This window comes from Takifugu rubripes, chromosome 2 (assembly GCF_901000725.2).
Source record: "Takifugu rubripes chromosome 2, fTakRub1.2, whole genome shotgun sequence".
Taxonomy (NCBI): domain Eukaryota; kingdom Metazoa; phylum Chordata; class Actinopteri; order Tetraodontiformes; family Tetraodontidae; genus Takifugu; species Takifugu rubripes.
Window position 1 is genome coordinate 14,143,981 of NC_042286.1, and position 26,694 is coordinate 14,170,674.

General features: G+C 53.1%; 1 protein-coding gene across 3 annotated transcripts in view; it reads right to left on the bottom strand.

Annotated features, from left to right (window-relative positions):
• fgfr3 (fibroblast growth factor receptor 3) overlaps positions 1 to 26,343 on the bottom strand; it is a 37,282-nt gene extending 10,939 nt beyond the window's left edge. For all 3 annotated transcript variants that reach the window (XM_011620155.2, XM_029828127.1, XM_029828120.1), the window contains exons 1-7: positions 25,913 to 26,343; positions 21,875 to 22,079; positions 13,691 to 13,954; positions 11,770 to 11,823; positions 7,490 to 7,659; positions 2,264 to 2,387; positions 1,999 to 2,189 (exon numbers count right to left, since the gene is read on the bottom strand). In XM_011620155.2, coding sequence (XP_011618457.2) covers positions 1,999 to 2,189; positions 2,264 to 2,387; positions 7,490 to 7,659; positions 11,770 to 11,823; positions 13,691 to 13,954; positions 21,875 to 22,001 — 930 coding nt within the window. In that variant the 5' untranslated portion in view covers positions 22,002 to 22,079; positions 25,913 to 26,343. The remainder of the gene's footprint in view (positions 1 to 1,998; positions 2,190 to 2,263; positions 2,388 to 7,489; positions 7,660 to 11,769; positions 11,824 to 13,690; positions 13,955 to 21,874; positions 22,080 to 25,912) is intronic.
• Between the last annotated feature and the right edge of the window lie 351 nt (positions 26,344 to 26,694).

Genomic DNA, 26,694 nt, shown 5'->3' on the forward strand with positions numbered 1-26,694 from the left:
GAGGGCGAATCCTTCATTGGCACTGCAGTAATTAACGTTGTAATACTGTTTGCTATTGATCTAAATCAAGGTTGGACGGATATGTAGCCAGCAGCTAACAGTACGTGAGGACAGGAAGTGTGTGTGCGCCCCATTGTTGAGCCAATCACACCCAGAGCAGAGAGGAGGAGCAGCAGCAGAGGAGTTTAGCGATGGCGGATGGCTCTCGGGATTTACCTTCGTTGTGTATCTTAAGCCAGAACACCTTTTCCGACTTGCCTACAAAGTTTGAGGCGCGACACCAGTACTTGCCGGCGTCTTTCTCTGTCACGTTGGACAGTTTCAACTTAGTGTAGGACTCAGATTGTTTACTGACAAAAGTCTGCAGAGGGAAAATCGAGAAGCACAGAAAGGTGTTTAACGTGTATACCTGACAGAAGACATGAACATGTGACCCTCAAAACAAACCCTCTCATGCTAACTCGTGTAACCGAAGTATCTCCGCTGCTGAAGAACTCTCCGATGTGTGTGTATAATCACACACGGATGCCGTGTGTGTGTGTGTGTGTGTGGCTGATGAATAATTAAACAGGCAAAGCTCATAAAGGAGAAAACATATCATGTTTTATGGCTGCTTAATGAACATCCACAGCTCGGCTCCAGACGCCTCCCCCACGCCGCCGCACGTCGCTCACACTCAACTCTTTTTCCAGGCATCAAAAGCGCAATTCAAGCATTTCTTTAAAAACTAAAAAAAACATCTTGAGCCCCCCCCACAGCTGTATTTAACTCCTGCTGTACAGTCGACCACACATCAGATGTGGAGAGTCTGAATGAACTGCGGTAAATACTGTTTCAATTATGTGGTAGTCGAAAATAGAGCATGGAGCCGCGGTCTCGGCTGACAGCCCCCCTCCTTCATCCCTCTGTTTCTCTGAGTGTCCCCCCCCCCCCCCGAGCTTCTCGCCGTCCGTCCCCTTCTTATAGACGGCGCCAAAATACGCTGGAAGTTTCAGATATCGCTAACGTTCTGCTAACAGCTGAATCCAAAGCTCATCTTGAGGCAGAAGGTTACACAAACAGAGCGAGACGTTAAACGGGCGTAGCCTCGACGCGGCGACCAATGTTGCATTTGAATCATATCTGCTTGCACGCGGAGAAAATAAAATCTAACAGCTGTTTCTCTTGGTTAACGGAGCGTGAAATCTTTGGAGCAGCTCCTTTTAAAGGAGCAGTCCAGCATTTTATCGGGGAGATGAAAGGTTTGACACTTCAACACAAGCTAAGCTAGCTACACCAGCTTACGCATCTCCTCGGCTCTGGAGATTTTCTCTTATTAAACGAGAAGTGGGTAAATTCTCCTGGTGCCACATGAAATGAAGCTATTTCAGTCACGTTAAATATGCTGTTTGTGAGTGTTTGTCATCTCTTTTTTCTCTCACTCCCTCTCAGAGTCTCTCGCCCTTCATCTTTGCCCACCACGCCGTCACACTTTCTCTCCCTCCCTGCTGACTTTGCCCTTCCTTGAGCTCCTCCACTCATTTTTTCCGTGGCTCGGTGCCTCTCCTCCTCCTCCTCCTCCTCCTAAAACCACGCGACGTTGCACATCTGACGGCAGCGGCGGTTAACAGACCCCGTCTGTCTCTCTCTCTCTCTCTCTCTGTATCCCTGCGTCGCCACCACCGCGGCAGTTAACTTAGTCCAAACCAGATGTTTGTTTTATTCCCTCGTTCTCTCACAGGCAGACAAAAAAGCAAAGCCCCTCTTGCTGTTTTTTTTTTTGTTGGCGCCCGTCTGTTTACTCCCAATAAAAGACCTAAAGTGTGTCAGGACGCCACCCTCCTGGTTCAGAACCCTCAGGAGGCTTCTGGTCCGGAGAATGGCGCCGTCCCTGCTGTCGTGGAGCGCTTGTGATTGAGAAATGAATGTTTTAACAGCTGTAAGACGCAGCAACACATCTGGATCAAACCATCTGGGTTAATTGAACAATCAAACCGCCAATCTGGGCTGTTGACGCACCTTCAGGATGTGGACGTAGGGGGCGCCGTCGGGCCCGTAGCGGCTGCCGTTCACCTCCATGTGTTTCAGCCACTGGATGTGCGGCTGCGCGTCGCTGTAAACCTTACAATGGAACTCCACATTACTGCCCACCTCAACCGTCTGATTGGCCGGCAGCCCCGCCTGGAGGATGGGCCTGTGGGGGGAACGCTCTGCGGGGGGGAAGGTTGCAGACCTGAGCTGAAGCCACAAAACGGTGTCCTACTGGTCATGTGACCTCACGTACCCAGGACGTCCAGCTGGTAGGTGTGGGAGATGGAGCCGTACTTGTTCTGCACCACGCAGGTGTAGTTCCCCCGGTCGGACGGGACGGCGCTCTCCATCACCAGGCTCCACTGCTGGTGCCGCAACTGGAGAGAGGACAGAAAGGTTCAGGCGGCGAACGCGTTCCAGAGGTTTTTAGGCTGCTGCCTGTTTCAGGAAAAAACCCCAGAAACATTTAAAACAAGCCCGTGCAGCCTCCCTCAGCCTTTGATATCCTTGGTGGAGAACATCAGAGAGGAGCATGCTGGCTGCAGAGCACGTTTACAGAGGTGCACACAAGAGTTAAGACGGTCGTCCACCTGTTTTCTGCACGACAGACGCCAACGGACGAGCCTGGTTTTGGATGAAGACGAGGTTTTAAGATCGATGAGAAAATGCCAACACGGACAATCTCATGAGGGTTTTTCATTAGACAGAGCTCAGTCAGGACCCGCACCCCCCCACTGGTTAAGATCAACCACAGAGTCGAGGGCTAAACTAATAATTGGAAGCAGTTGGAGCAACAGACCGACAGCAGCAGAAGCCTGGAGGCAGCGGCGAGGTCAGAACCTGCGATGCCTCCACGGGCGGCGATAAAGAGGAACCGTCCTTGGAGACGGAGATAAAAAAACAAACCTTTGAACTAATTTAGAACCATCTGAGGTGGCACGGACGCCATGTCGATAACCTTCTTGAAGTGACACCCAGACCTCAAAAGAACGAGGGAATCTTTTGGCGAGAAGATGGAAAAATGCGTTTCTAACATTAGCTTTGAGAAACTTTGAACCCCCGGATCCTCCCGCGGCTCCTCCTCCTCCTCCCCACATTCCCTCTCGCTGGCTTGGACGCGCACACGGAAAATAATGCAGCAGTGTAAATATTATGCCTGTGTGCTTCGGCAGTTGCGTGGTAACGTGGAGCGGGCAGCCCGCTCCACACTGGCAGATTCCTCAGCTCCACCCCGTCTACACCCTCGGAGCCGGAGTCAAGCCGGAGTCAGCGGCTGCTCTCAGGAGCGGAGGAATATGAGCTGGCGTGGACGCTCGGCCACCACCAACACCACCAAATGGACCTTCGAGGCAATAAACCAGGCGCGTTTCCCCTTCGTGTGACACACGTGATGCTCAAACTCGCCGGGTTTTCTGTCCAATCACGAGGCCTTCAGGCCCGTTCGGAGCGGCAGGGTTCTAACCCGCCTGCTCGCCAAAGTGTTTAAACCAATAAAAAGTCTTGGTTGCCACATTAGAGCGAGAACAACGATCCCGCGTCAATCACCCGAATTTCGCCAGTCAAACACAGCATCGATGGGTCGAGACAGAACCGACGCGTCCGGACCTCCGTGGTCACGTGAGGACGCCCGTCAGATTCCTGGAGTTTGCGTTTGTGGTGTTTAATTCCCCCAAAATGGCCGCCAGAGGTGACCCAAACTGCTCTGGCTCGACAGCAGCGTGACTCCAAGTTCCCAGGATGTGGGTTGGGACCATTTTCTCATTGTGTTTTCTCATAACGCGGCGATTAACGGCTGTCACATAATTACGCTCTGTAAGAACGGTCTTAGCCCAGTTTCACTTTAAATGATTTAATCCGGGCCTCAACTGCTGCCACCAGCTCCAGCTGCTTAATCACTCACAGTTAATAATGTGCGGTCATAATTACCTTTGAGTGGCATTTCAGCTCTAAACCGGCTCCGTCTTTCCTTTAGCGCATTTAATTATCTCGCCCGTCCACGCCGCTTGCGTTTTATTACCATGTTACACTGGCTAACTCCTGTTGAACCTGCAGACTTAGTCCCCAAACGTGATAATCCCGTCCATTCCAATCATGCCAGATTCCAAACAGAATTAATTTATTAAGGAGCTTATGCCAGAGTCATACGAGGCTTTAAAGGTTTTAGGGTTTTGGCTGCGGACCCACAAAAGTGAACAAGCCCTGGGAATGGGCCGCTGCAAAAAGTGAGCGTGGCGTCCCGTCCGAGCAGACCGTCCTGCCCACTTTCTAAAGAATTCTGTGCTTATTTTTGAATTCCTGGAAGGGGAAACCTGCACTGCTGCTTCATCCTCCTTCATTAATCATCATCAGGAGTCCCGATTTCATCCTAAACAGCCCATAAAGGTCCGGGCATTTTTTGCAGCGTCGCAAACACATGAAGCCGGTCTCCCTTTATAGTCCAAGGCCTCCATCTTCACCTCACAAAATAGCCCTGTCAGAACCAGCGGGGCCATTTACTGGAATTTATGACCGTGTCAGAGTGGCCCAGCGGCCCAGACGAGCGCTACCGTCTAATTTGACCCGTCGAGAGCGCGGCAGCATATAGAAACAGTCCTCAGGGCCTGTTATTAAAGCTCGTGGTTTTTGGCCCGACATGCATCAGAGGAGAAGACTCTAAAATCAGAGGCAGGAGGGATAAACTGCTTCCAGATCAGTTCTTTGGCCTGTCCGGGACTACAGCAGGTCCTCGACGTGAAGCCGTCCAACAATAACCTCGCAAAGTGTAAAAATTCCTACGTGGCCAAAGGAGACTCACAATCCAGCCTGTGTTCAAATCTGGAGTGGAAAAACAAGGAATTAAAGTGCTTAAAGTCTTAAAAAGTAACCGTGCGGAGCCCGTTTAGGAGCCCGGCCCTGGCAACCTGTCAAAACACGGATTGAGGGCTCGGATGAGCGCAGGGTGACCTGAACGGAATCGGGCACAATAATTAAATTGTCAACTTCTGTCTCATTTGTGCCAACGCAGCACAATAACACGCAGCCACCTCGGCTGTCGGGGGCCCCCGACGGGGGGGGGGGCTCAATAGGCGGGCGCCACGCCCACTTCTGGAGGTGATGGCTCAATAGAGAGCTGACCCTTGACCTCTGGGACCTGCCCCCGCTGAACAGAGGAGCACCACTGTTGTCTGGGAGGCCTTGATATTTTAATCTTTAATTTGCTCGTTGCTTTTCAGTCGATCACAAATATCCGATCCAGTCATGATCCTCACAGGTGCCAGACCCTCGTGGTCGGCCAGCGGCGAGACCTCAGGCCAGGGTTAGGGGCACGGAGGAGACGTGAATGACAGCTGTTGGTGACGAAGACCTCCCATCGCTCGCACCAACGTGAAAAGATGGACACGACTCATTCAGCCAGAATTAAGCATGGCTGTCAAAGAGGGGGAGAACGCCGTCACCCCGTGGACCCCGTGGAAGGAAGGCGGTCTTTAGGCCTCCATTGTCAGGCTGTCAGGAGTCAGAGCGAGCCCTCCATCTGGTCCTGACCCTGCAGATGAACTCATCCCTGGCTGAGGAGGCGGGAGGTGACGAGTGTGCTGACGTGGTCAAAACCACGTCCGTCCTCACAAAAGACGTCACTCACCACAGCTTTAGCATTCATCAATTTAGCAAACCCAAAGCTTCTGGGTGACTCCTAGAATGGTCTCCAGGGCAGATGCTAACAGTTAGCATGCTTAGCTCTGCCCTCTGAAGGGACAAGAACAAACGTGACCTCCGCATCAACATTAGAGGAATGGAACTGCTGGGAAGTGCAAACACAGCAGACGTTTCTGTCCTGCCTGAGACGGTCAGCCGGTACCTTTGACCCCTCTGGATGCGGACCTGTCCGTCACCCCGGACCCTTGCTCCATGCAGGGTGACCTCGTCCCCCTCGCGGCCAACAGCGGCCACATTGTGACCAGATAATTGGATTTTAAAAAGAAAACCTTTGGGAAATGGTGGGGTGGGTCGGGGGAGGGGCGCGAGCGTGAGTGGACGGACGCCCAGAATAGAACGTCTCAATCATCACGAGCTAGCTTAAGGCTAAACCTGCTGCACAAGCCTGCAAATGGCCAAACAGAGTCGCTTTATTACATGTAATAACTAGTCTATTAACATAACTTTGTATTTTTAGCAGAACGCAGAAGGATTGGAAGCAGGAGGGCCCAAACCTGGGTGGCCGTGGCGAGATTGACGCCCACGTCAGCCCCCGGTGCCAAGTGCGTCCCGCTGAGCTATACGGAGCGGAAAACCTACAGGAATCTTTCCTGGTGACGCGTTGACAGCTTACAGTGTCACGACTCTCACTGACACACAGCACAAGCTGTGTAAAAGGCTAATTATGGCTCCCCGGCTATTCATATCTGCCTCTAATGAAACATTTAATATCCCATCAGAGCGTGTTTGTTCTGGCTCGGCCCAGGTTCCGCGTCTCCGCTCCCACGTCGCCGCTTGTGGTCGACATTTAGGGACGGAATCTGACGAACAGATGGAACAAACATCTCCGTGCTTCCTCCAGATTTGTTGCTTTAGAAAAATGCACCCCGGCGTCGTCGGGAAGACCTCCCCGCCGCCAGCGAGCGGCCCGGGCGAACCCTGAGGGCTGGTGACAGGTGTGTGTGGCGAGGAGAGAGGGAGGGAGGGAGGGAGGCAGTTGCTGATGGTCTGCTGGGAGCAGATGTTGGAGATCTCTATAAGCTGTTAATAGTTGCCGGATCTCTTTACGTTTAACTCTTTAAATTCCAAACCTGCACGGGTGGGGGGGGGGGGGGGATCTCGCCGACCTGGCGAACGAATGGAGCCAAAGGAAACAGCTAATATCAGTTTGGCTCACTTCGTCCTGCATCTACGGACGCTTGTTATCGTGTTATACCTCTAAAATCTCAAGCTTGAATCCCCAATGCTGAGGAAAGGGGGCGGGGCCTGTAACAGGAACCACCAACCTTCGCCAAATTGGTCCAGTTCTCGTCGGAACTGGAAGAAGGCGAAGCGCTGTCGCTTTAAGCGCCGCTGTTCGCAGGAGAGCGAATCTGATGACAAAACTGAGCACCGCAGCTGTTGGCGCGAGCACGCACGTATCCGTGCACCGCTCTTCAGCGCCGCGGCTCGACCCCACCGGGTTTATTTCAGTAGGTTCAGATTGCGGTGGCGGAGGCGTCCGGTGCGCTGACCTTTATTTACCGTGGGAAGATCCTTCCAGCATGAGCGGCTTTCAACACTCTTCTCCGCGCCCGTCCAGTTATAGCAGGTCTCAGCAGGGGGTATCGCAACACCCACGATGATCTACTGACTGACACGTAGCAGCTCACTCAACTAGTCGGGGATTAACATGCCTGGCTAAAAGGCACTTTGATGGTGGCTCAAGATGGGGGGGTGTGTCCGCCTCCAGGGAGATTTTATGGTGGTTCTGAACCTGTAAATCACGGCCGCCCACCTCTAACCTTCAGCCGGAGAATCCTCTTACCTTGATGCCGCCCATCCGCTGCTCCCCCTTGAACTCTTTGCCGTTCTTCAGCCAGTGGATGGTTGGCGTTGGGTTGCCCGACGCAGCACAGCGGAACTTGACGGTGTTGGCAGCCGGGATGGCCAAGAGTTTCTTGTCCATCCGATCGGGCCGGGTCCAGTACGGCGCTCCTGTGGGTGAGACACAGAACAGGATGGTGCTTATGCGGTCCAAAAGTCCCGTTCGGGTCTGAACACGGCACCGCCTTTATTGTCTCGCCGTGTCCAGATTTATTCCAACGGGTCTCCTGGTTCATCCTGAGATCAAAGCATTTTTTGGGGGAACAACAAAAAGCTGTTTATTCTTTTATCTGGTTGCTAAAAGAGGGCGCAGCAGGGAAAGCTAGCTTCTCTGCACAAGCTTTCGAGTCTCCCACCTTGTTTGAGTTGCCAGCACAGATGTGAAGCTGTAAATCCACTCGAACCCCCCCAAACTCTGACAACCTGAGTCCATCATTGCGCAACTCGCCGTCCGCACAGATACAGCCAAGTCCAACAGTGTAAAACACAGTTTGACAGAGGCTGAAAGAGCCCGAAATGAAGCATCACCAGGCCCGAACAATGCTCATCGCCGTCTTCTTCACCTGAGAACAATGCAGGAGCTCACGTGAATCCTCCGATCCGGAGAGTTTGGAAACCTGTCAGGGCGATTTATTGAGTTGTATTGAGAAGACGGCGGACAAAGAGAGCGTAGAGAGTCAGAGCCACGCATTGTTGCTGCTACTCGGGCGTGGAGTGGCTCATTCGCTCTCTTTGTGGGGCTGTTTGTGCGATGCCTCGGACAAAAGCCGGGGAGGTGGCTGACCGGTCATCAGATGTCTCTTTTACTCTCTACATGCTGGAGGAGACAGCAAGCTAATTAGCATCTCAATGACTACGCTGGTGTGGGAGCTCCAATAGGATGAGCGCTAACAACAAAATAATCTGTTTGTGCTATTCTTCCCGCGCCTAAGAATGTTTTTCCTACAAAAAATGCGAGCAGGTGTAAGAGCGGTTGAACATGTGTGACATTCAAAGAATAACTGGCTGCTGGAGACCAGAGGGACGACGGAGGTTCTCCCTCCCGCGCTCCTGCAGCCACACACAAACCTCCTCCACCTTAAAAGGGAAACGTCTGTTAGATTTCATTGCTTCTCCCCCCGTGTGCCTCCCCCGTCTCGGCGTATTTGGAGCGACACTCAGCACAGCTTGGGACAACCCCTCCGAGGAGTCGGAACACATTGTTTTCTTGGCATCGCCATCAGCCGCACACACTGTTGAAGTTTCGAACCTCGTCGTTCCTGATGTGTGGTCCTCGCTCCCGCTGCTGCTCCTGAACTCATCGGGGCTGGAAAAAAAAGAGCTTTTTCCTGCTGCTGATTTTTAAAAACCCAAAATAGACGAGGGTTCAGCAGACTCCGGGGTTTCGGGCTTCTGTCTGCAGCTCCACTCGTGCAGACTTCTCTACCAAAAATGGGATGGATGCTAGCAAGCAGAGGCCGAGGCCGCTGCTTCCCGGTTACACGGGGTCAAAGGTGGGTCAAACGTTCAATCACACTGAATCAGACGACTAAATAAAGACGCGTAAAAACGGATTTTATTTGTTTCGATGGATAAAAGCTAGATGCTAATGAGACGGGCAGATTCGTACTCGGCTTGTTTTTGCTCTATAGGAATCCGTCCCGTGTCTAATTGCCTGGATGGTATTTCCTCAGCAGAGGGGGAGCGGGACTCTGCGGCCCAGCAGGGACGGGGCCCAGCAGGGACGGGGCCCAGCAGGGACGGGGCCCAGCAGGGACGGGGCCCAGCAGGGACAGGCCCTGCGTGCATGTGCAGCGGTGCTCGTGGAAACAGGTTTAGCGTAACTGCGACTCTCAGCTCCACCTGTTCAGCTGTTACGTGAGGAGGGGAATCTCTCAAGGATCCTAAAAATACACCTGCTGTTTGTTTGGTTTACACTGGATAGTGGGTTCCTTTGCCATAGGGGGGGGCGTCCGCAGCCTCACCCGCTTCAGTTTAGCAGCTGATACAAAAGGTCCTGCACACTTTGCAGCACCTGCTGCGACTTAAGACAGCATCTGCATCTGGAATGTGCACTTTCTGCCCCAGCTGGGATGTTTTCAGTTTCGCCGCTTGTTTGCTTGTTGTCTCAACATCTGAGATAATTTCACTCAACTTGGCAACTTTCTGGTTTGGCTCCAGGGGGGGTTTTTCTGCTGATTTACAGCGCAGACCAGATTTTCGAGCTTTTCTCATGCAGCAACTATTCTGATCCAGACGCAGATTAAAATAGTTTTCTGTTACTAAATCAACACGTTTAGAGGAGCCGACAACCTTGGCAGCGGCTACGCTGCGTCTGCCTGCTGACTGGGATCACATTCTCTTTGTGTTTGGACTCGCAGACGCAGCCCCGCGCTCGGCTTCCCTCCGAGTCCCAGCCCAGCGCGGCTGAATCAGCAGAAAGTCCTCCGTAAAAGCGATTAGCGGTAGCGGGACGATCGGCGGCGGTGGCGGGGCCGAGGCGCTCAGACACCCGTCCCGGCCAGAGGGAGGGGGGGTAGTAATTGTGTAATTGTATAATTTCCCCTCTCTGACGCCTGCGAGCAGATCCCAGATCACACTGGGGCTCTTTGAAGGCCGGCTGCCCCGAAGCGCCTGCAGGGACTCAAGGCAAACAGAGCCGGAGCGGCGGCCCTCTCCTCTCCTGCCAGGGTAAACAAGGAGGCTCAGGAGCAAAGACTGGTGAACATTCCTCCTCCCCGACACACACACACGCAAACACACTTATTTTGGTTGATTGTGCCTCGTTCTCCGTTTCCTCAGGTCCATATTTGGAGCCGGCAGGAAGCTGCAGAGGTCTCAAAAGCGACGTGTGAAGCTGCCCAGTAAGAACGCGCGGAGGCGTCTCCTCGGTAACGACCGAGGCCTCTGGGCAGACATTCGTCTTCTCTGCCTTTCCCAGAAGGCTTTGGGAGACAGCTGAGCGAGTTCTGGAGGCTGGTGAGGAATGAGCTCATGGCCGGAGCAGCCGTCTGTCTCCTCTTCCTCTCTCCGCTGAGAACAGTCAGCTGCGGCGTTTGGGCGAGAACCTCTCAAATATCAGCACTTTCTGATCACCACCTTCCCTCCTGCTGTCGTATTCACGGCCCGACCTGCGGGGCCGGTCACATGACTTCTTCCTGCCGCCGTCGGCTAATTAGCGGTGGCTTAGTGGACATTAAGCAGGGAAAGGGGTTTAGCATTTCTGGGCTAATCCCTCTCTTTTCTGCCAGGAAAGCAGAGCCTCAGATGTCATGAGGTAGACTTGCATCCAGAGATTAAGGTTGGCCGTCTGAGGCTATTTACCGGCATTCACCAATAAGCTGCCACTTTGGCCCGTTTTGAAAGCACTCCAGGAGCTTTTAGTGGCCTCAAAAACTTTGGGTTTTTGATTGCAGGTGTTAATCTGATCCAGCAGCAGCAGAAAGGCTTCTGCATTGTTAGCCAGCAGCTAATTCCTCTGCTTTTCCCCTGTTAATCTCTCAGGATAACGACAGCGAAACATTAACGGGCAACACTGCATGAATACGGAGCTGGATAACGTTTTTAATCTCCCAACGTTCACAAAGGGAGCGGAATGAATGGATTTCAGGTTGAAAGTGATAGCAGCAAGATAAAAACAGGCGAGGCCGAGCGAAGGAAAACAGGCCTTCTTTTTCATTTCAGCTGCACAATAAGAGGATGGGGATGAATTAGGAAGCCATTTTAGATCTTTACGCCTCATTAACGTCGTTCCTCAGAGCCTTCAGAGCTTTTGCCTGTTGTCATCCGAAACAACCGGCTCATTAAAACTTCATTCGAACCCCTCCGTTTCAGATGCCTCGCGACTTAGAAGTGTCTCAAAGGTCCTCCTGTGGCTTCATTACATCACATCCAGGATTATTAGATCAGCACAAACTGATGAACGAGGCTCAAAGAGCGAGCCGCATCATTGCTAACTGGGCTCCAACCCACGTGCGGCTCCGCCCGCCCCCACGTCCCCCCCTGGACGGGGCGGCAGGTGCTGCACGTTAACCTCAACGCCGCGGTTCACGCCGCTTTTAATGGAGCTCAGGTTGAGCTTTTGACACCAGAACACATTAACATGTCCAGCTCCGTTGCTAGGTGACGACACAGCTGCAATCTTTGCCCACGAGTCCGAAAAATCTGCATAAATTGGTTGAGCGATGTGGCAAAATATTGCTTTGATTAGGGCGGCACGAAGAGAACCGTGGTTTCAATTACCTGCATCTTCCAGATCTTCGTCGTAATCTTCGTCGTCACCCGATGACAGAGAATCTTAAAAAAGACAAAGACAAACAAAGCGGATTTAATCTGGTGAAAGACGTCTTGTTCGGCCACTTTAACTGCGTCCATTCATCCGCTAAAGTTCCACTTTAATCAAACATCCTTGTTCTTCAGGGGACACGAACTGTGTTGACCATCAGATAAAAGTTTAATCTGGGAAACGCAGGAGAGAGGGACACAAAGCAGGGATTTATGAACCGTGCGGTTCAAATGGTGTGTGTCCACAAACAAGCGATTACACACACACACACACTCACACACTCACACTCACACACACACACACACACACACACACACACTGTGGCCGAGGAGCCATGAATGAGTCCACAGTTCTCGCTCAGACAGAACAAACATTTCCACACGTGTTAAAAATGAGCGGGTCCATTAGAACCCGTGCGCCACGCTCCGGGCTGGAAACACCCACTCGTGTTACAGCGCGCAGGCCGCTGCTGAAGCTTAGCGTGTCAAACTGTTCCCCGCCGGCAGATACCACTGTTTTTGTTTTCGCTGTCTCACACATTTTCGCACAGACGATCTAATTATTTTGGATGTGACCTTGTGCGTTTTCAGGTTCGGCGCCGTGGGTCGGGCTAATGAGCGCCAGCTGTTTCCTCGGCAACCCTGCTGAACTAAAACTGCTCCCGAAACCTCCAAGTTTGAGGCTCTGTGAAGCGCCACCGTCTAGAGAAGCTGCTCCGACTCGTGTTTCAGCGCCGCCGCTGTAAAAATTAAACATCTCACGACGCAGAAACGCCGCTCCTGAGCTAAAGGCTAACAGCTAACCTCTGCTAACATCGACGCGCGGCGATAATAGTGTCATTTGAATGCAAATACTGGTGGAGATGGTTTTATATTGTTGCTAGCACTGTTACGTCTGCTGGACTTCATAAGAACAGACCTTTTGAGTTTGGTAAAATAGAAAAGGTCATCAGAGAGCCAGAAAGAAGAGCCCGGCGCCAAAAATGAGACAGTTTCATCGGCCCCTGAACAATTACCTTAGCAAGCCGACATTGGCTTGAACCAGGTACGTCCAGCATATTTCACATTTTTCCCCCACAGCCAAATCTCTGAACACCCTCCAGATGTTTGTCCAGCATTTCTAAATCCTTTAAACAAAACTTTTATACCTTCCATATTGCAAACAACCCCTTTTATCCACTCACATCACGGCCTCAGACATGTGTACGGGGGGGGGGGGGGGATGTGAACCGACCTCTCCGCCGGCTGGATGACGTCCAGATGTTGAATCTGATGCTGCTTCTCAATATCTGACACCTCCGCCGAATATTTCAGCACTGCGGCGGGAGCAGAATCTGCCGTCCCCGCTGCGAAATGTAGCAGGGAAGCTAAACGTGCTAAGTGAGCTGCTCGTGCACGTGGTGACGGCACCGTGCACTCGGATGGATGCTGGTTCCAGCTGATGGGACTGCAGACCCCTCCAGTCTGGAGGTGATAGGAGGATCTGCAGGTCCAGGAGGAGGAACGCGCGTGTGTGTGTGTGTGGCTGAATTAGGAGGGTTTTTTGCCACCCCAGCTGTTTCCAATGATCAAATGTTTCCAGCTAATTGGTTTCTAATTAGTTGTCAATAACGGACTCGGCTGGTGAGCGAGAGATTTACGGGGAAGCGCTGGGAGACTTTCACACACCCCCACCCCCACCCCCCAGTCCCCTGGCTCAGGAGTGTGTCCTCTGGTCTTCATCATCTTCTGATACGGGTCAAGTTGTGATTGACATGTTTCCATATTCTAGAGGCAGATTTTCAGTTTCTGTCCCCCAGAGAAGCAGGACGAGGACAACCTGAGTGGTTAAATCTGCTGAAAGGTCCCCGGAGGACGCGCTGTCCAACGCCAGGCTCACCTGTCACCCTGATGGTGTAGTTACTCAGCAGCACGTTGCTGCGAGCCAGCCGACACGAGTAGACGCCCGAGTCCTCGTACGACACGTTGATGATGCGCAGGATCCTCTGGCCCACCCGCGTGCGGTTGCTGGAGGCCAACACGGCGCCGTCTTTGAACCAGACGATGGGCTCGGCGTGGTCCTCCATGTCACAGGTCATTTCCAGGGTGTCCCCCACGCCCAGGACATAGTCCTCCAGGAAGGCCGTCTCACTGGACACAGAGTCTGAAAAACACACCCAAGGTTTCACCGTTAGCAAAGATCAAGGTCGCGAATGTTTCAGACATCGTCACGTGTCCCAGCGAGCGTCCCTCTGTCCTGAAGACAGGGACGCAAACCCTCAAATGTCAAACATCACCTCATCTCCTCCACCAGCCCGGCGAGTCGGGGAAAAATCAACATGTTTACCCAGGACACGTCTGGACAAACAAACCCGCCCTGGCGCGTCTCATCGGGTCCAGGCGTCGCTCAGGAAGGACAAGGACAGCGGAGACAGCAGAAAGACGCGCGTGGTTTACGACGGCGTCGAGAGGGCCGCAGCCTTGTGGCGGGGCAGACGTGAGGGCGGCGCCCTGGAAACAGCCCTGACCCGTGATTAGAAAACGGGACCTGAGAGGAAGGTTGGAGCCCGGAGAGGTCCGGACCAGAATTCACAGGGAATACATAATAAACGCTGTAAATTATAAATGGGCCCTTTCAAGCGGGGCCAGGGGCGAGGAGCGAGGGCAGGCGGGACGGTGCAGGAAGGTCCGGGTAGCGGCACCGGGCCGCGGACACAAACCCTCGCCGAACCCGCGGCGGCTTTTTCTCCCACGGCTCCTTCAACGCGCTGAAGTTGTGAATTGTTTTCTGTTTTATTGCTGCCCATAAATCTGCCGGAGATGTTCCGTCAATAACGCGCGTTCCCAGCGCGGCCTCTCGCTCCGACAGCACTATTTACTGCCCTTTATTTTGGGATTTTTCTTTTTTAAAAGCAAAAGGCTCATTGAGGGGAAGAAAAACGCCGTGGCGACGGCGCATAAATCCCGGCCCCGCCGTGAATGGCTCGCAGCCTTCAAGCATTACTTACGAGCTGCGTGAAAGAGCAGAAAAGTAGGTCTGAAGGTGTCTTCATGTCGTAAAGCAGGAGGATCGGGCTTTATGGGGGAGCATAATCATCTCCAGAGACCCGGAGCTCACTGAAGGCCGAACACTGGAGCACCGGAGCGGACTAGAACCGGCCCTTTGTGCTGCACACGTGTGCCTCTTTAGGGTGGGGGGGGGGGGGGGGGGGGGTTCCCCAAAACCCACCAGTTCACCCAGTAAAGAATGATCCTCCTCACTGTGGGCTGACAGCACAGCCGTTGAAGTTTCTGTTCAAGCAAAACTGGACGCAAAAGCAAAACATCTGATTCATCCAGAGGGATTTCAGATGTTGGTTCCGTTCAGGCGGAACAACTGCAACCCGCCGAACACGGGGGTTCGTCCTCAGCCAATGGGAAAGAGCTGCCTCAGCTCGCCCGCTTTGAAATGCAGAATTTGAGTCAAAGCGGGTTTTCTCTCAGGCAGCTCGGCCTTCCAGGACCCATCGAGTAGCCGCGGATGATGTGAAGGTCCGGCGGAGGTTCGACGGCAGCGGCGCTTTGAAATCCGCTGGCGTAGGAGCGGCGTGGAGGAATATCCACAGAGGGAAATTCCTAATTAGTGAGAGAGCACTTTAAATTCTTGAGGATGGTCCCAGCTGCTGTGTGTCCAGCTGTTGAGGACTAGAACATTCAGAGGGGTGTGGGGCCAAAGCGGAGGGCCCGGGCCCATCTTCATCCCAGCAGAGCCAGTATGAATCACTGAACATTCACACTCACGCTGCTGGCAGCCATTAAAAGCCCCACTCGAAGGACTTTGGGTCGTCCGGGTTCTGCAGAACGTCAAGCAGAAGACGGTCCCACCACGAATCAGAGCTGACGGGACTCTGACAACATGGACCAAAAATGGCGTTCTCGCCATTGTGGTGCCTCAACTCAGCATCATTCCAGCATTGTTTCCTCATCCAGAGCAGTGTGTGTGTGTGTGTGTGTGTGTGTGTGTGTTACTGTTGCCATAACCTCCAGCCAGCTGGAAGCAATGTGTGATATGTAGTGTTTGACTGTGTGTAAATGTGGGCTGTGATGTGTGTGTATCATTACTGTGTGTGTGTGTGTGTGTGTGTGTGTGTGTGTGTGTGTGTGTGCGCTGTAGTGCAGGCCCATTGGTCACTCCATAAATCAAGAGGCCCCTGCCCTCCTGGCCCTCGCTACCCTCTCGGCTCGATATCATAACAAATAGCCCTTCAGAATAATATAAAGTCTCCCTTTGAGATACGGCGTCCGTTAGCGCGCCGCTAACAGACTCCGTCTCTTCTGTGAGTCTGAAGAGGTTTATTTATCCTCTACAAACTTCTCCAGGGGCCAGCAGACGGGCTCTGGCCCCGGGGATAAAAAGGCCTCTTTATTTCCAGGCCTTCAGGTCTAACACACAGGGACCGCGTGAGGGATCCTCGGGGAACAGGAAGTAGTTTCAGCCAGATTTAGGGACCGTTGCCATGGCTACGTTTGCATGATGGTTATGGTCGCATATCCAGTTTTCGTACTTTTTCGCGGCGCACGTGGACGGTTTAAAGATTCCGATGTTTGTTTAAAAACGCCCGTTGGTGCAGATAGCAGAGGAAGCTAATACCTGCCGCTACGGCTAACAGCTGCCCTGAGGAAGAACCCCCCACGAACACCTGAACTCGCTTTTCCTCAAACGCTTCTGCATTTCAGCCACTTCTGAAAGTGATGGATTCCAGATGGGCCCGGGGATGGGCCCCGCTTGGCCCCGCTTGGCCCCGCCTCCTCGCCACGGAGAGCCCCAACCAGCAGCAAACAATTCAGCCGTAAACGGCCGCTTTCATTGCAGGTAATTAGCTGTTTGCTTCTCCCGCTCAACCCTGCTTTTAGTCTGAAAAGGCAGCGTAAATTTGTTCCACATTTCTGTCGTTAGAGCGTGCACGCACAGTGCACGTGGGTGAATCATCCGTGTGTGTTTACGTAGTAAAGACAGAGCTTCTATATAAACACAGACGAATAATGATGTCATTATAACAGAGGCTCAATTTATGCAACACAGGATCATCAAAGTTACACAAGGAAAACCAAAACCTGGACCTGAACCTGGACCCGAACCTGGCCCTGAACCTGGACTCAAACCTGGCCCTGAACCAGAGCCTGGACCCGAACCTGACCCTGAACCTGGCCCTGAACCTGAGCCTGGACCCAAACCTGGCCCTGAACCTGAGCCTGGACCTGAACCTGAGCCTGGACCCAAACCTGGACCTGTCTCCTCGGGGGAGGCTGGGGCCGTCCTGTCCGATTGTGTCCAGCTTTCCACCACTCCTGCCCCCCCTAACTGGACTGTGTGCCAACCGTTTGGCTCGCCCGACACCCCCTCTGTCGTGACGGCATCACATGACCTTCAAACAGGATCTGTGGGGTCCCTGACCACCCCCTCCACCCCCTCCTCCACCTAAAAAACACATTTCTCCTCCTCCATTTCACAGCTATGCTGTAAATCCTGCTCATCCTGGAAATTCTCCCACTTCTTTTTTAATCCCCCCTCATTTTTATCCCTCTTTTTTTCCACCCTGTGCAATGAAACCCCCTAATCTCTGTTTAATATGGTTTGGCCGGATGTAAATACCTCTGGACAATGTGGTTAATCTGGGCCGGCCTGACAACCTCACACCGATGCCGAGGAGCCTGCCAGGGGGAGGTGGAGGGAACGGAGGGATGGCTGCGCGGAGATCAAGGAGGAGTGAAGAGAAGAGGGTGAAAAGAGGGAGGCTCCCCCTCAGCTTGTTGCCTCTTTTCTCCCCCGAGCTGTTTCAAAAGAGCCTCTAAAATCGAGTTAGGGGCGGAGGCCGCCTCAAGCATCCCGCCCCGCCGCTGCCAGCTAGCCTCCCCCGCTCCTGCTCGCTAATGAGCATCGGAAGCTAACTGTACATCCTGAGCATCTTGGCAGCGCCCGTCGTCTTTGCTCCTTTCATACCCACGCGGTGGCCCCCACCTGCCCCGGGACAGGGCCGGGCTTTAATTGTCATTCCTGAAACGAACTGGCCTAGTTTCAATTCAACAGACAAGCGGGACGCCCGACCCTCCGGAGGCGGAAGTCCTCGGAGCGCTGCGCGCCGAGGGAGGTGACGGGATCTGTGCGGCGCGACGAGCAGCCGGACCGTTGCTCGGCCAGCACGACCGGAACCCGCTGACTCAGGACCAGAACCTGGACACGGGCGTAAAATCTGGGAAGAGCAGGAGAGAAGAGACGCTCTGGAGAGAGCGGACTCTAATTCCAGACAAAAGATGGGAGGAAACTCAGAAAAGATCCACGGATCCAGAAAAAAACTCATTTTAAGAATTGAAACCCAGTTTGCAAAACAGCTGATGGAAACAGTCCCAGAACGCGCCGACTCGGCTCAATTGAAATGTTAACCTTTGGCCTCCGCCGCCCGTGACCCCTGACCTGACCCGCACCCTCATCCCCCCGCTGACACCTCTTGATGCTCCCCAGCTGGGATGAGCCGCCCCCAGAAACGACACGCTGCTGAGGTGGAACGGTGCTCGTGATGGCGTGTGTGAGGCCACGCCCCCGACAGGTACCGGCTCCAGTTGGGGGGTCAAAGCTGACCTGGATGTGACAGCGGCGCCGGTGGGGCTTTAACCTGATCACAGCTCTGCTGGTGAAGCTCTTTTCTGGCCCCCGCAGCGGCGTCCTGGAGCTAAAACCGTAACGCGCTCGCCAGTCAGGAAAGAAGGTGACAAAAAAGGCGGCGCCGACGGCGTTCCCGGGGTCTGTTGAAGGAGACGAGGAAGGCCTCTAATCCCGTCTTCCTCCAGGATCGGCCTTTACTCAGAGCCCAAACGGGCTGCAGACGGGAGCTCGCGGGAGGGAGGATCCCAATTTACTCTGATTTGACTTTTTCCCTCATAAATCGGATCTTTTTCCCCGGGAAAAAGCCAGAATTCCTCCCGTTTCAGTTCATTTGGCCCATAAAGCTGCTGTTCCCTGCGAAGCTGATAAAAGCCACGACGTCACCGTTTAAGGAGAATATGTCACGATAAACTCTGACAGACCCACGTCATGGTTTCCAGTCCTGCCAGCGGAGCGGAGGGAGTTGCTGCACGGGGAAAAAATGCAGCTCATCAGCAGATACGGGAGAAGGTTTGGAAGTTCTAACGCGGAAGATCGGCAGCAGAGTCCAAGAAATAGGCAAAATAGGAGGGAGAAGGGAGGCATGGAGCAGATGTGAGCCCAGGAAAGGAGAGAGGAGGTGGGGGCATGAAGGAGAGGAAGACACACACACACACACACACACACACACACACACACACACACACACACCCTGAAAAGTGTCTGCTGGCTCCCTGTTTCCATTCACAGAAATGTAAATGTGCTGCAGCAGAGCCAGACGGGCAGCTCCACTTCTTCTTACCGGTTGAAGGGAAGGGGGGGGCGACTGGGGGGGGGGGGGGGGGCGACCAGGGGGGGCGTTGCAGGAGGAGTTAAAGGAGGAGGGCGATGAAAAATAATAAGCAATTAGCTGGAATTTGATAATATTAATCGCAGTTTTCCAGCCCAGCTGCAGCTCGAAGTTTCCCCAGAATAAGAGTGTGTTGATGCATGAAATGAGGTCCGTGAGGTCCGGTTCAGCTAATGGATCCACGAGTCCGGGAGCTTGTTAAACACTGCAGGGACATTCGAGGTGATGAGTTTCTGTCAGCACAGTCGGATGCACAAACTTATTTTTAGTCAGGCCAAGAAACTGGCAACCAAAATGCCTCAAAATCTGCCGATTGTGTGTGTGTGTGTGTGTGTGTGTGTGTGTTTGGGCTCCATTCGGATACAATCATAACGATAATCTGGTTACACCAAAGGTCACCACCACTGCAGATGCAGGTGTCAGACGTGACACAATAACAGTGTCGGAGTTGACTCCGCCCCCTCCTGGAAACGGCCCCCTGCTGAGCACAATGAGCCTCTTTGTTCCGACCCAGTCGGCCTTATCTGGCGAGGATCTCGACTCGCAACTTCCTCAAGGGGAGCGTTGGAATTAGAAGCCAAATGTATGCCGGCGGCCCTGAACCTGCTCCAGAGGTGGAGCTGAGGACACGTCCAGGTGTGTGTGTGTGTGTGTGTGTGTGTGTGTGAAGCTTCTACCAACGGGGAAGAATCTGAAACCGATGGAGATACCAGATACAGAGAGATTTATGACTCCAGCTGTGTCAGTGTAGCTGTCATATTTGTGTGTGTGCGTGTGTGTGTGAGTGTGCTGAAACTACTGCAGGAAGCGTGTCACACACACACTCAGGTGTGTTTTCATCCGTACTCATCCAGGGGGCGTTGGGGGCCATTACTGACACGTTAATACCATCTGCAGATCTCTGCCGTTCAAATCACCTGATCTGCTGATCCTGGATCACATGACCAGAGGCCGATTGATCTTTAAAAGTCTCGGAAACAAAGTTTTTCATCACACAAAACTTCTTTTATCAAGTTTAAATTTGTCTATCATGCACCACTGAGACAGTTCACAGGTTTCAAACTTGTTGGCTAATACGATCTGTTAGCAAAAGGCTAATAGCGAGCATTTAGCATCGCCGTCACTAGCAAGATCGCTGCTACACACTGGGGTGAATAAATGACCTCATCATCACCACAAGACAGAAATAACCTGTAAGCGTACCTGGGCAACGCCACGGAGGGACCACAACAGACCCTGGAACAGTTTCAGGTGTGTTCTGATTACCCGGCGTGTGTGTGTGTGTGTGCGTGTGTGTGTGTGTGTGTTTTGAACGTGTGAACTGTAGAGCCTGGGCGTAAATCTGGGAATGGTGCGGCTTTAACGAGCCTCCAAACGAGCCAAACAAACCCTGCTGACATTTACAGGCCTTGCAGGGGGGAGAGTGCGAGAGGGTGGGGGGTTAGAGACCTCACACACACACACACACACCCACACACACACGCACACACACACACACACACACACACACACACACACATCAGTGATTCTTACGGTATAGAACACACTGTTATAACTGCTGCTCCTGTTCTACATTAATCAGATAAGAAAGATATTTTAATCCTTCGCTTCCATTAATGGACGTCCTGCAAACTTTCAAGGACACTTTTGTCCTCGATGTCCACCACCGTCTGACCCTGACACCCACCACCACCAGCCACAAACCTCCGCAGAGGCAGACAGGAAGCGGCGCCATCTGCCAGCGAACCACCGTCGTTTTATTCCTACTGCTCGTCCATCTGTGGACTTGGGGGAGCACTGCTGGGGGGCTGGGGGGCGAGGAGCGGGGCGGAGACACCTTCAAGGTGCAGAGGTCACGCAGGTCAGCTCCTCAGCTCCACCCCTTTATGCTACAGACGTTTGGATCGAGATGCTTTTTCAAGAACAGGAAATGATGTCATGGGTTGCTTTTGAACGTTTCCAATGAGCTAAATCTCCCAAACTGCAGCAGTTTACATTTGTTTCTTTAGTAAATCAACACGTTTCAGGCTCCGATCGGGCCACAGCGTCAGTTTAGTCTCAAACGGTTGGTTGTTCAACACGTGGAAGAGGGGAAAGATCCTTCTGTGTCATTTAAAAAAACTCGCACATGAAAGCGAATTAAAGGGGGAGCAGAGAAAACATTTGGCTAACGCCTCAGAGGAAGATTACTCTGCTGTGTTGGTTTTTTCCTTTGTGCAATATGCAGAGATTAAAGCAAACACAGGCAGCGTTTACTTTGGATTGATCTCCGGGTTTGTCTCTGCCTCCAGAACAAAGGGGGAAAAAGACGTTGCTGAGCTCGGAGAACCGAGAGGAGGCCAATTAAATCCTCCTTGTAATGACAATAAGAGCAGTAAATGTTTAGTGTGACCAGCACACGGAGCAGAACATTAAGCACAGAACAACTGTCTTAGCAGAGAGCCGCTATCTCACTTAGCTTTAAACAGTCCAGATGTTTTTGAAACTCAAAACCTTCAGTTAAAGACAGAAAATCATCAGTTTAGTAAGAAAAACAGCAAAGTTTGACATCCCAGAAGCTCAGATCCTTCAGACAGACGGGAAACATCCAGCTAACGTCTGCTACATGTTCGTACCTGTGGGCTGAGCAGTGGGCAGCCGGGCTGAGGAGACGCAGGGTGGCAGCAGGACCAAGAACCAGAGCGAGCACCACAGGACCGTCATTCCTCCGGACGGCGAGCTGAGACGCGACTCAGACAACATCCTCCGTTTGCATGCTGTCCATCAGAAGTCACCTGGGAGGCCTGGAGCGTCTGTCCCCAACAAGACTGCAGAGCAGAGCTGGAAGAAGAGCAGAAGGAGGAGACGTTAGAGGGGACCGAGCTGTTGGGTCTGACCCAAGGCGGTTGGGTCTGGCCCGGTCCATGAAGGCTGCAGCTGGAGACGTTAGAGGGGACCAAGCAGTTGGGTCTGACCCAAGGCGGTTGGGTCAGACCCAACCGCCTTGGGTCAGACCCGGTCCATGAAGGCAGCAGGGCTTCACCACTCCATCACATACGTTCCCTTCACTAATGAACCACTTCCTTCCCTCCACCGCCTGTAATGATTGACAGCTGTACTCCAGGGCAGGCGCGAGGCCCCGCCCCCTCCACAGGTACAGCGCAGGCGTGACGGAGAACCACAGCTCTCCGTTCGGCCTCTGTTTCCCCAGCTTCTTCACAGTAAAGGTCCTGCTGAAGAAGAACCTCTCCAGAATCCTCTGAGGGCACCGACCCGTGTGGGCAACGACCACGGCGGCGCCCGACGGCTCAGAGGAGCCGGAGGGAGGTGAAAGTCTGGTCTCTCTGTTTGCTAAAGAAGGGAGAAACTGGAATGTAGCTCAGCGCGAGGTGCCCAGAAAAGCAACCACCCCCCTCACACACACACACACACACACACACACACACACACACACACACACACACACAGCCGTTAGCTTAAACTTTAGCAGCTCTGTCCTGCCTGTCGAGCCTTGGCTATGAGTCGTCCACCCCCCCGCAGGTCTGGCGGGGGCCCTCGGTCGTCGGCGTGAGCTTCGTGTGCTCACACAGAGGAACATTGTCTGCACACACACGGCGTTGGGAGAAAGGTGCTGTTGTCTCGGGTCCTCGCAGCGGCGACCTGTGACTGCACACGGGAAACGCCAACAGGGACGGCGGTGATGGTGGCGGCGGGGGGGGGCGGGGACACGCAGACGGCCGCGGCCTCCCAGCAGGGTTGGAGCTTCACTCCCCCACCTGAGGCTTCAATCCTCGCCTCTCACCTGAGAACAGGAGTCCGCGAGGCTGCTGAGCTGGTTTGCGTGGACGTGCAGATCTGTTTAGACAGGCGGCGCGACAGCCGGGACGCAACCCGAAAACAAGGCGTCCTCAGATTTGATCTGATGACAGGTAAACTGTGGCAGCCAAGAGTTGCGACACAGCCTTTACCGACTGGTTTTCACTCCCGTCTCATGCGTTCAGCGTCTCGTTTTGCACAAGTAAGCAAAACCAGCTGAACAAAAACAAAAACAGAGGAACGGGTCGCGAACCCATGACCTTCGGCCCAGAGTTTAGGCAGAAACACGTCGAATTCTTCCATGTTTAGTGCGCTTTAATATTCCTCAACCGTCAAATCGGTGAGTTTAAGAACATCTGGCTGCTTCCACAGGTTGATCGGAGCCCTCCGAAGACTCCAAATCCTCCCGTGAGCTCGACTTTCACGCAAACACAGAAGTGAAATGCGGAGCAGTGGAACTGGGGAACTTTTGACCCCAGAGTGGACGCACAAGAGCTGAAAAGAACTCTTCAAACCACTTTGATTTCACTTCACAGCCTGAAGAAGCAGAGAAGGAGGAGGAGGAGGAGGGTGTCGGTGTCGGAGCCCAAAGAGCCGCTGATGAGTTCAAAGCCTCCAAAGTGTTTTTATGTTAATATTTTCTTTAAGCATGAAAGAGAAACAAGCAGGGTGGTGAATAAAACATGAACATTAATCATGCAGAACTATCGTCTCATTGTAGCAGCAGCTCATAGGCAGGCGGACGCTTCAACCGCGGGTTCAAATCCCCGTCAGCCCCTCCGAGGCCAGGCAGTCACATGAGTCATTCGCACGAGCCCACGACCACGACAACTGCGCCGGTACCGCCTGGTGAAGGAGGAGGAGGAGGGTTCCAAACCCTCTCAAAGGCTCCAGCACCTTGGAAGCACCTCGTGAGGAGCAGGTGAGGAGAAGGTGAGGAGCAGGTGAGGAGCAGATGAGGAGAAGGTGAGGAACAGGTGAGGAACAGGTGAGGAGCAGGTGAGGAGCAGATGAGGAGAAGGTGAGGAGAAGGTGAGGAGAAGGTGAGGAGCAGGTGAGGAGCAGATGAGGAGAAGGTGAGGATCAGGTGAGGAGAAGGTGAGGAGCAGGTGAGGAGCAGGTGAGGAGAAGGTGAGGAGAAGGTGAGGAGCAGGTGAGGAGCAGGTGCGGAACAGGTGAGGAACAGGTGAGGAGCAGGTGAGGAGCAGATGAGGAGCAGGTGAGAAGAAGGTGAGGAGAAGGTGAGGAGAAGGTGGGGAGAAGGTGAGGAGCAGGTGAGGAGCAGGTGAGGAACAGGTGAGGAGAAGGTGAGGAACAGGTGAGGAGCAGGTGAGGAGAAGGTGAGGAACAGGTGAGGAGCAGGTGAGGAGAAGGTGAGGAGAAGGTGAGGAACAGGAGAGGAGCAGATGAGGAGCAGGTGAGGAACAGGTGAGGAGCAGGTGAGGAGAAGGTGAGGAGCAGGTGAGGAGCAGGTGAGGAGCAGGAGAGGAGCAGATGAGGAGCAGGTGAGGAACAGGTGAGGAGAAGGTGAGGAGAAGGTGAGGAACAGGTGAGGTTCGGCCTCCAGCTGCGACACGTCAATCACAGACCTGCTCCGAACAGTCTGCTAAACCAGCCTGTCAGATCTTAACAGCTGGTTCATCTGTGGTGTTTGGACCTTTTAACCCATAAATATTTCAACATATTAATTCTCAACTCTTCTTTATTTTAGAAGCAGAGTTAGAAGGAAACGGGCCCAAATCAGCCAGACAAACTTCGGATTCTCAGAACTGATCCGGATTTTAATCCGCTTTTCCTTCCAACTCTGACACTTGGGAGTCGATGAGCGCTCTCAGGACGTCTGAGGCCGGTTCCGGAACATGAAGGGAGGCGATCTGGGGCCGGTTCCGGAACATGAAGGGAGGCGATCTGGGGCTGATTCGGGTTTTGGAGGCAGATGCAAAACAAACCGCTGTTATTTCTCGGCTCAATAGATGCAATTAGTCTGCGCCATTAGACCAATTACTCCTGAAACGCGACGCGCTAATTGGGAAAAAAAAGGCTCATTCTTCGTTGCAGATATTTTTCCCTCTTGTGGGACGTTCTTGTTTTCTCCGCTGGTGGATTTAAAAGGACGGAAGAGTCCAAAGAGAGAGACAGAAGAGCTGCGTTTGAGGCCGCGACGACTGATGCGCTGCTGGGGGAGAAGATTCTGGAGGAACTTCAGAGCATTCTGCTGCCGAGCAGATACGGGGCTGCGCGTCCTGGCGACACCGCGACGGCAGAGTCCGTCACGGGGGGGGGGGGGGGGACCAGGGGGGACCGGGAGGGACCGGGGGGGACCGGGGGGGACCAATCTGATCGATCCGATCATGGTATGGATCCACGACCAGTCGGGAAACAGTGAAGGCTTTCATCCATGGTGTGTTTCACCACCCAGTTTTAATACACTGACGAGGAGCTCAGTGACGCGCACACGCTCTGGTCACACGCGCACACGCTCCTCCGCGCAGCGCGGCACAGGCTCGCCGAGGGCGCACAGAGTCCGGAGGAGCCGGGGACTCTGCGGTCCCGAGGGCCCAAGGACTGCCATGCACGCACGCACACGCACGATCGCCGGACACACACACGCGAGCCAGAGAGCTGTGTACCTGCCTAACATCTGTCTAACATCAATTATTATGTCCACGTCTCCAATACAGACCACCACCGTTATTAAATATATAAAAAAATATTAAATTATTATTATTGTTGTTATTATTACGATTATTATTATTATTATTATTATTATCGTTATTATCGTTATTATTATTATCATCGTTATTATCATTATTATTATTAATGTTGGCATATTAATAATATTGTTATTATTATCTTACCTAAATGTTCCACTTCTGTCGGTACTACTGGGTCGTTCCGGTGGCACCAAACATTCACGTAAACCGCCTTAATTCTCCAGGAAACTTCCTAAACATCCACAAAACTTCTTTAAATTCCGTAAGTCCTCGTCGGAGTGAAAAGAGAAGGTCGGGAATCCTCCCCCACCGACTCGGCGCCTGACAGCCAGAGTCCGCCGCTGCGCGCACCGCGCGGCCAAACTTCAGCAAATCCCGGCGTCCGCGGCGCGCTGCGCTCCGGAGTCTCCAAACATCCGCGGCGCGCTCATGGCGTGCGTGCGTGCGGGGCGGCGGTGGGACGCAGGCGGGCTGGAAGCGGCTCCTCACGTTGGGGCTCCCGCGGAGCTGCGGACAGACTGCTGCGTTTTCCTGCTTCGCTGCCTTGGACCGACCAACTCGGACTGGCGGCTCTCATCCACCGGCTGCCAGTGAAGTACTGGAGCGGAGCTGCGGAGCTGAGGGAGCAGGAGGAGCTTCCGACTGGACCTTCAAAACAAGAGCTCTAATCGAGCCTGGCGCGATAATACCTCACATAACCACAAAAGTACACGCGTTTTAAAGAAGTACATACTTTTATCTGGACTGATGAGAAGAAGATAAGGAGTACAAGTGATGTTGGCATTTCACACAATTCCGAGCAAAGAAATACAAATACTACTGCTACTACTAGTACTACTACTACTGCTGCTGCTGCTGCTGCTACTACTACTGCTGCTGCTGCTGCTGCTACTACTACTGCTGCTGCTGCTACTACAACTGCTAGT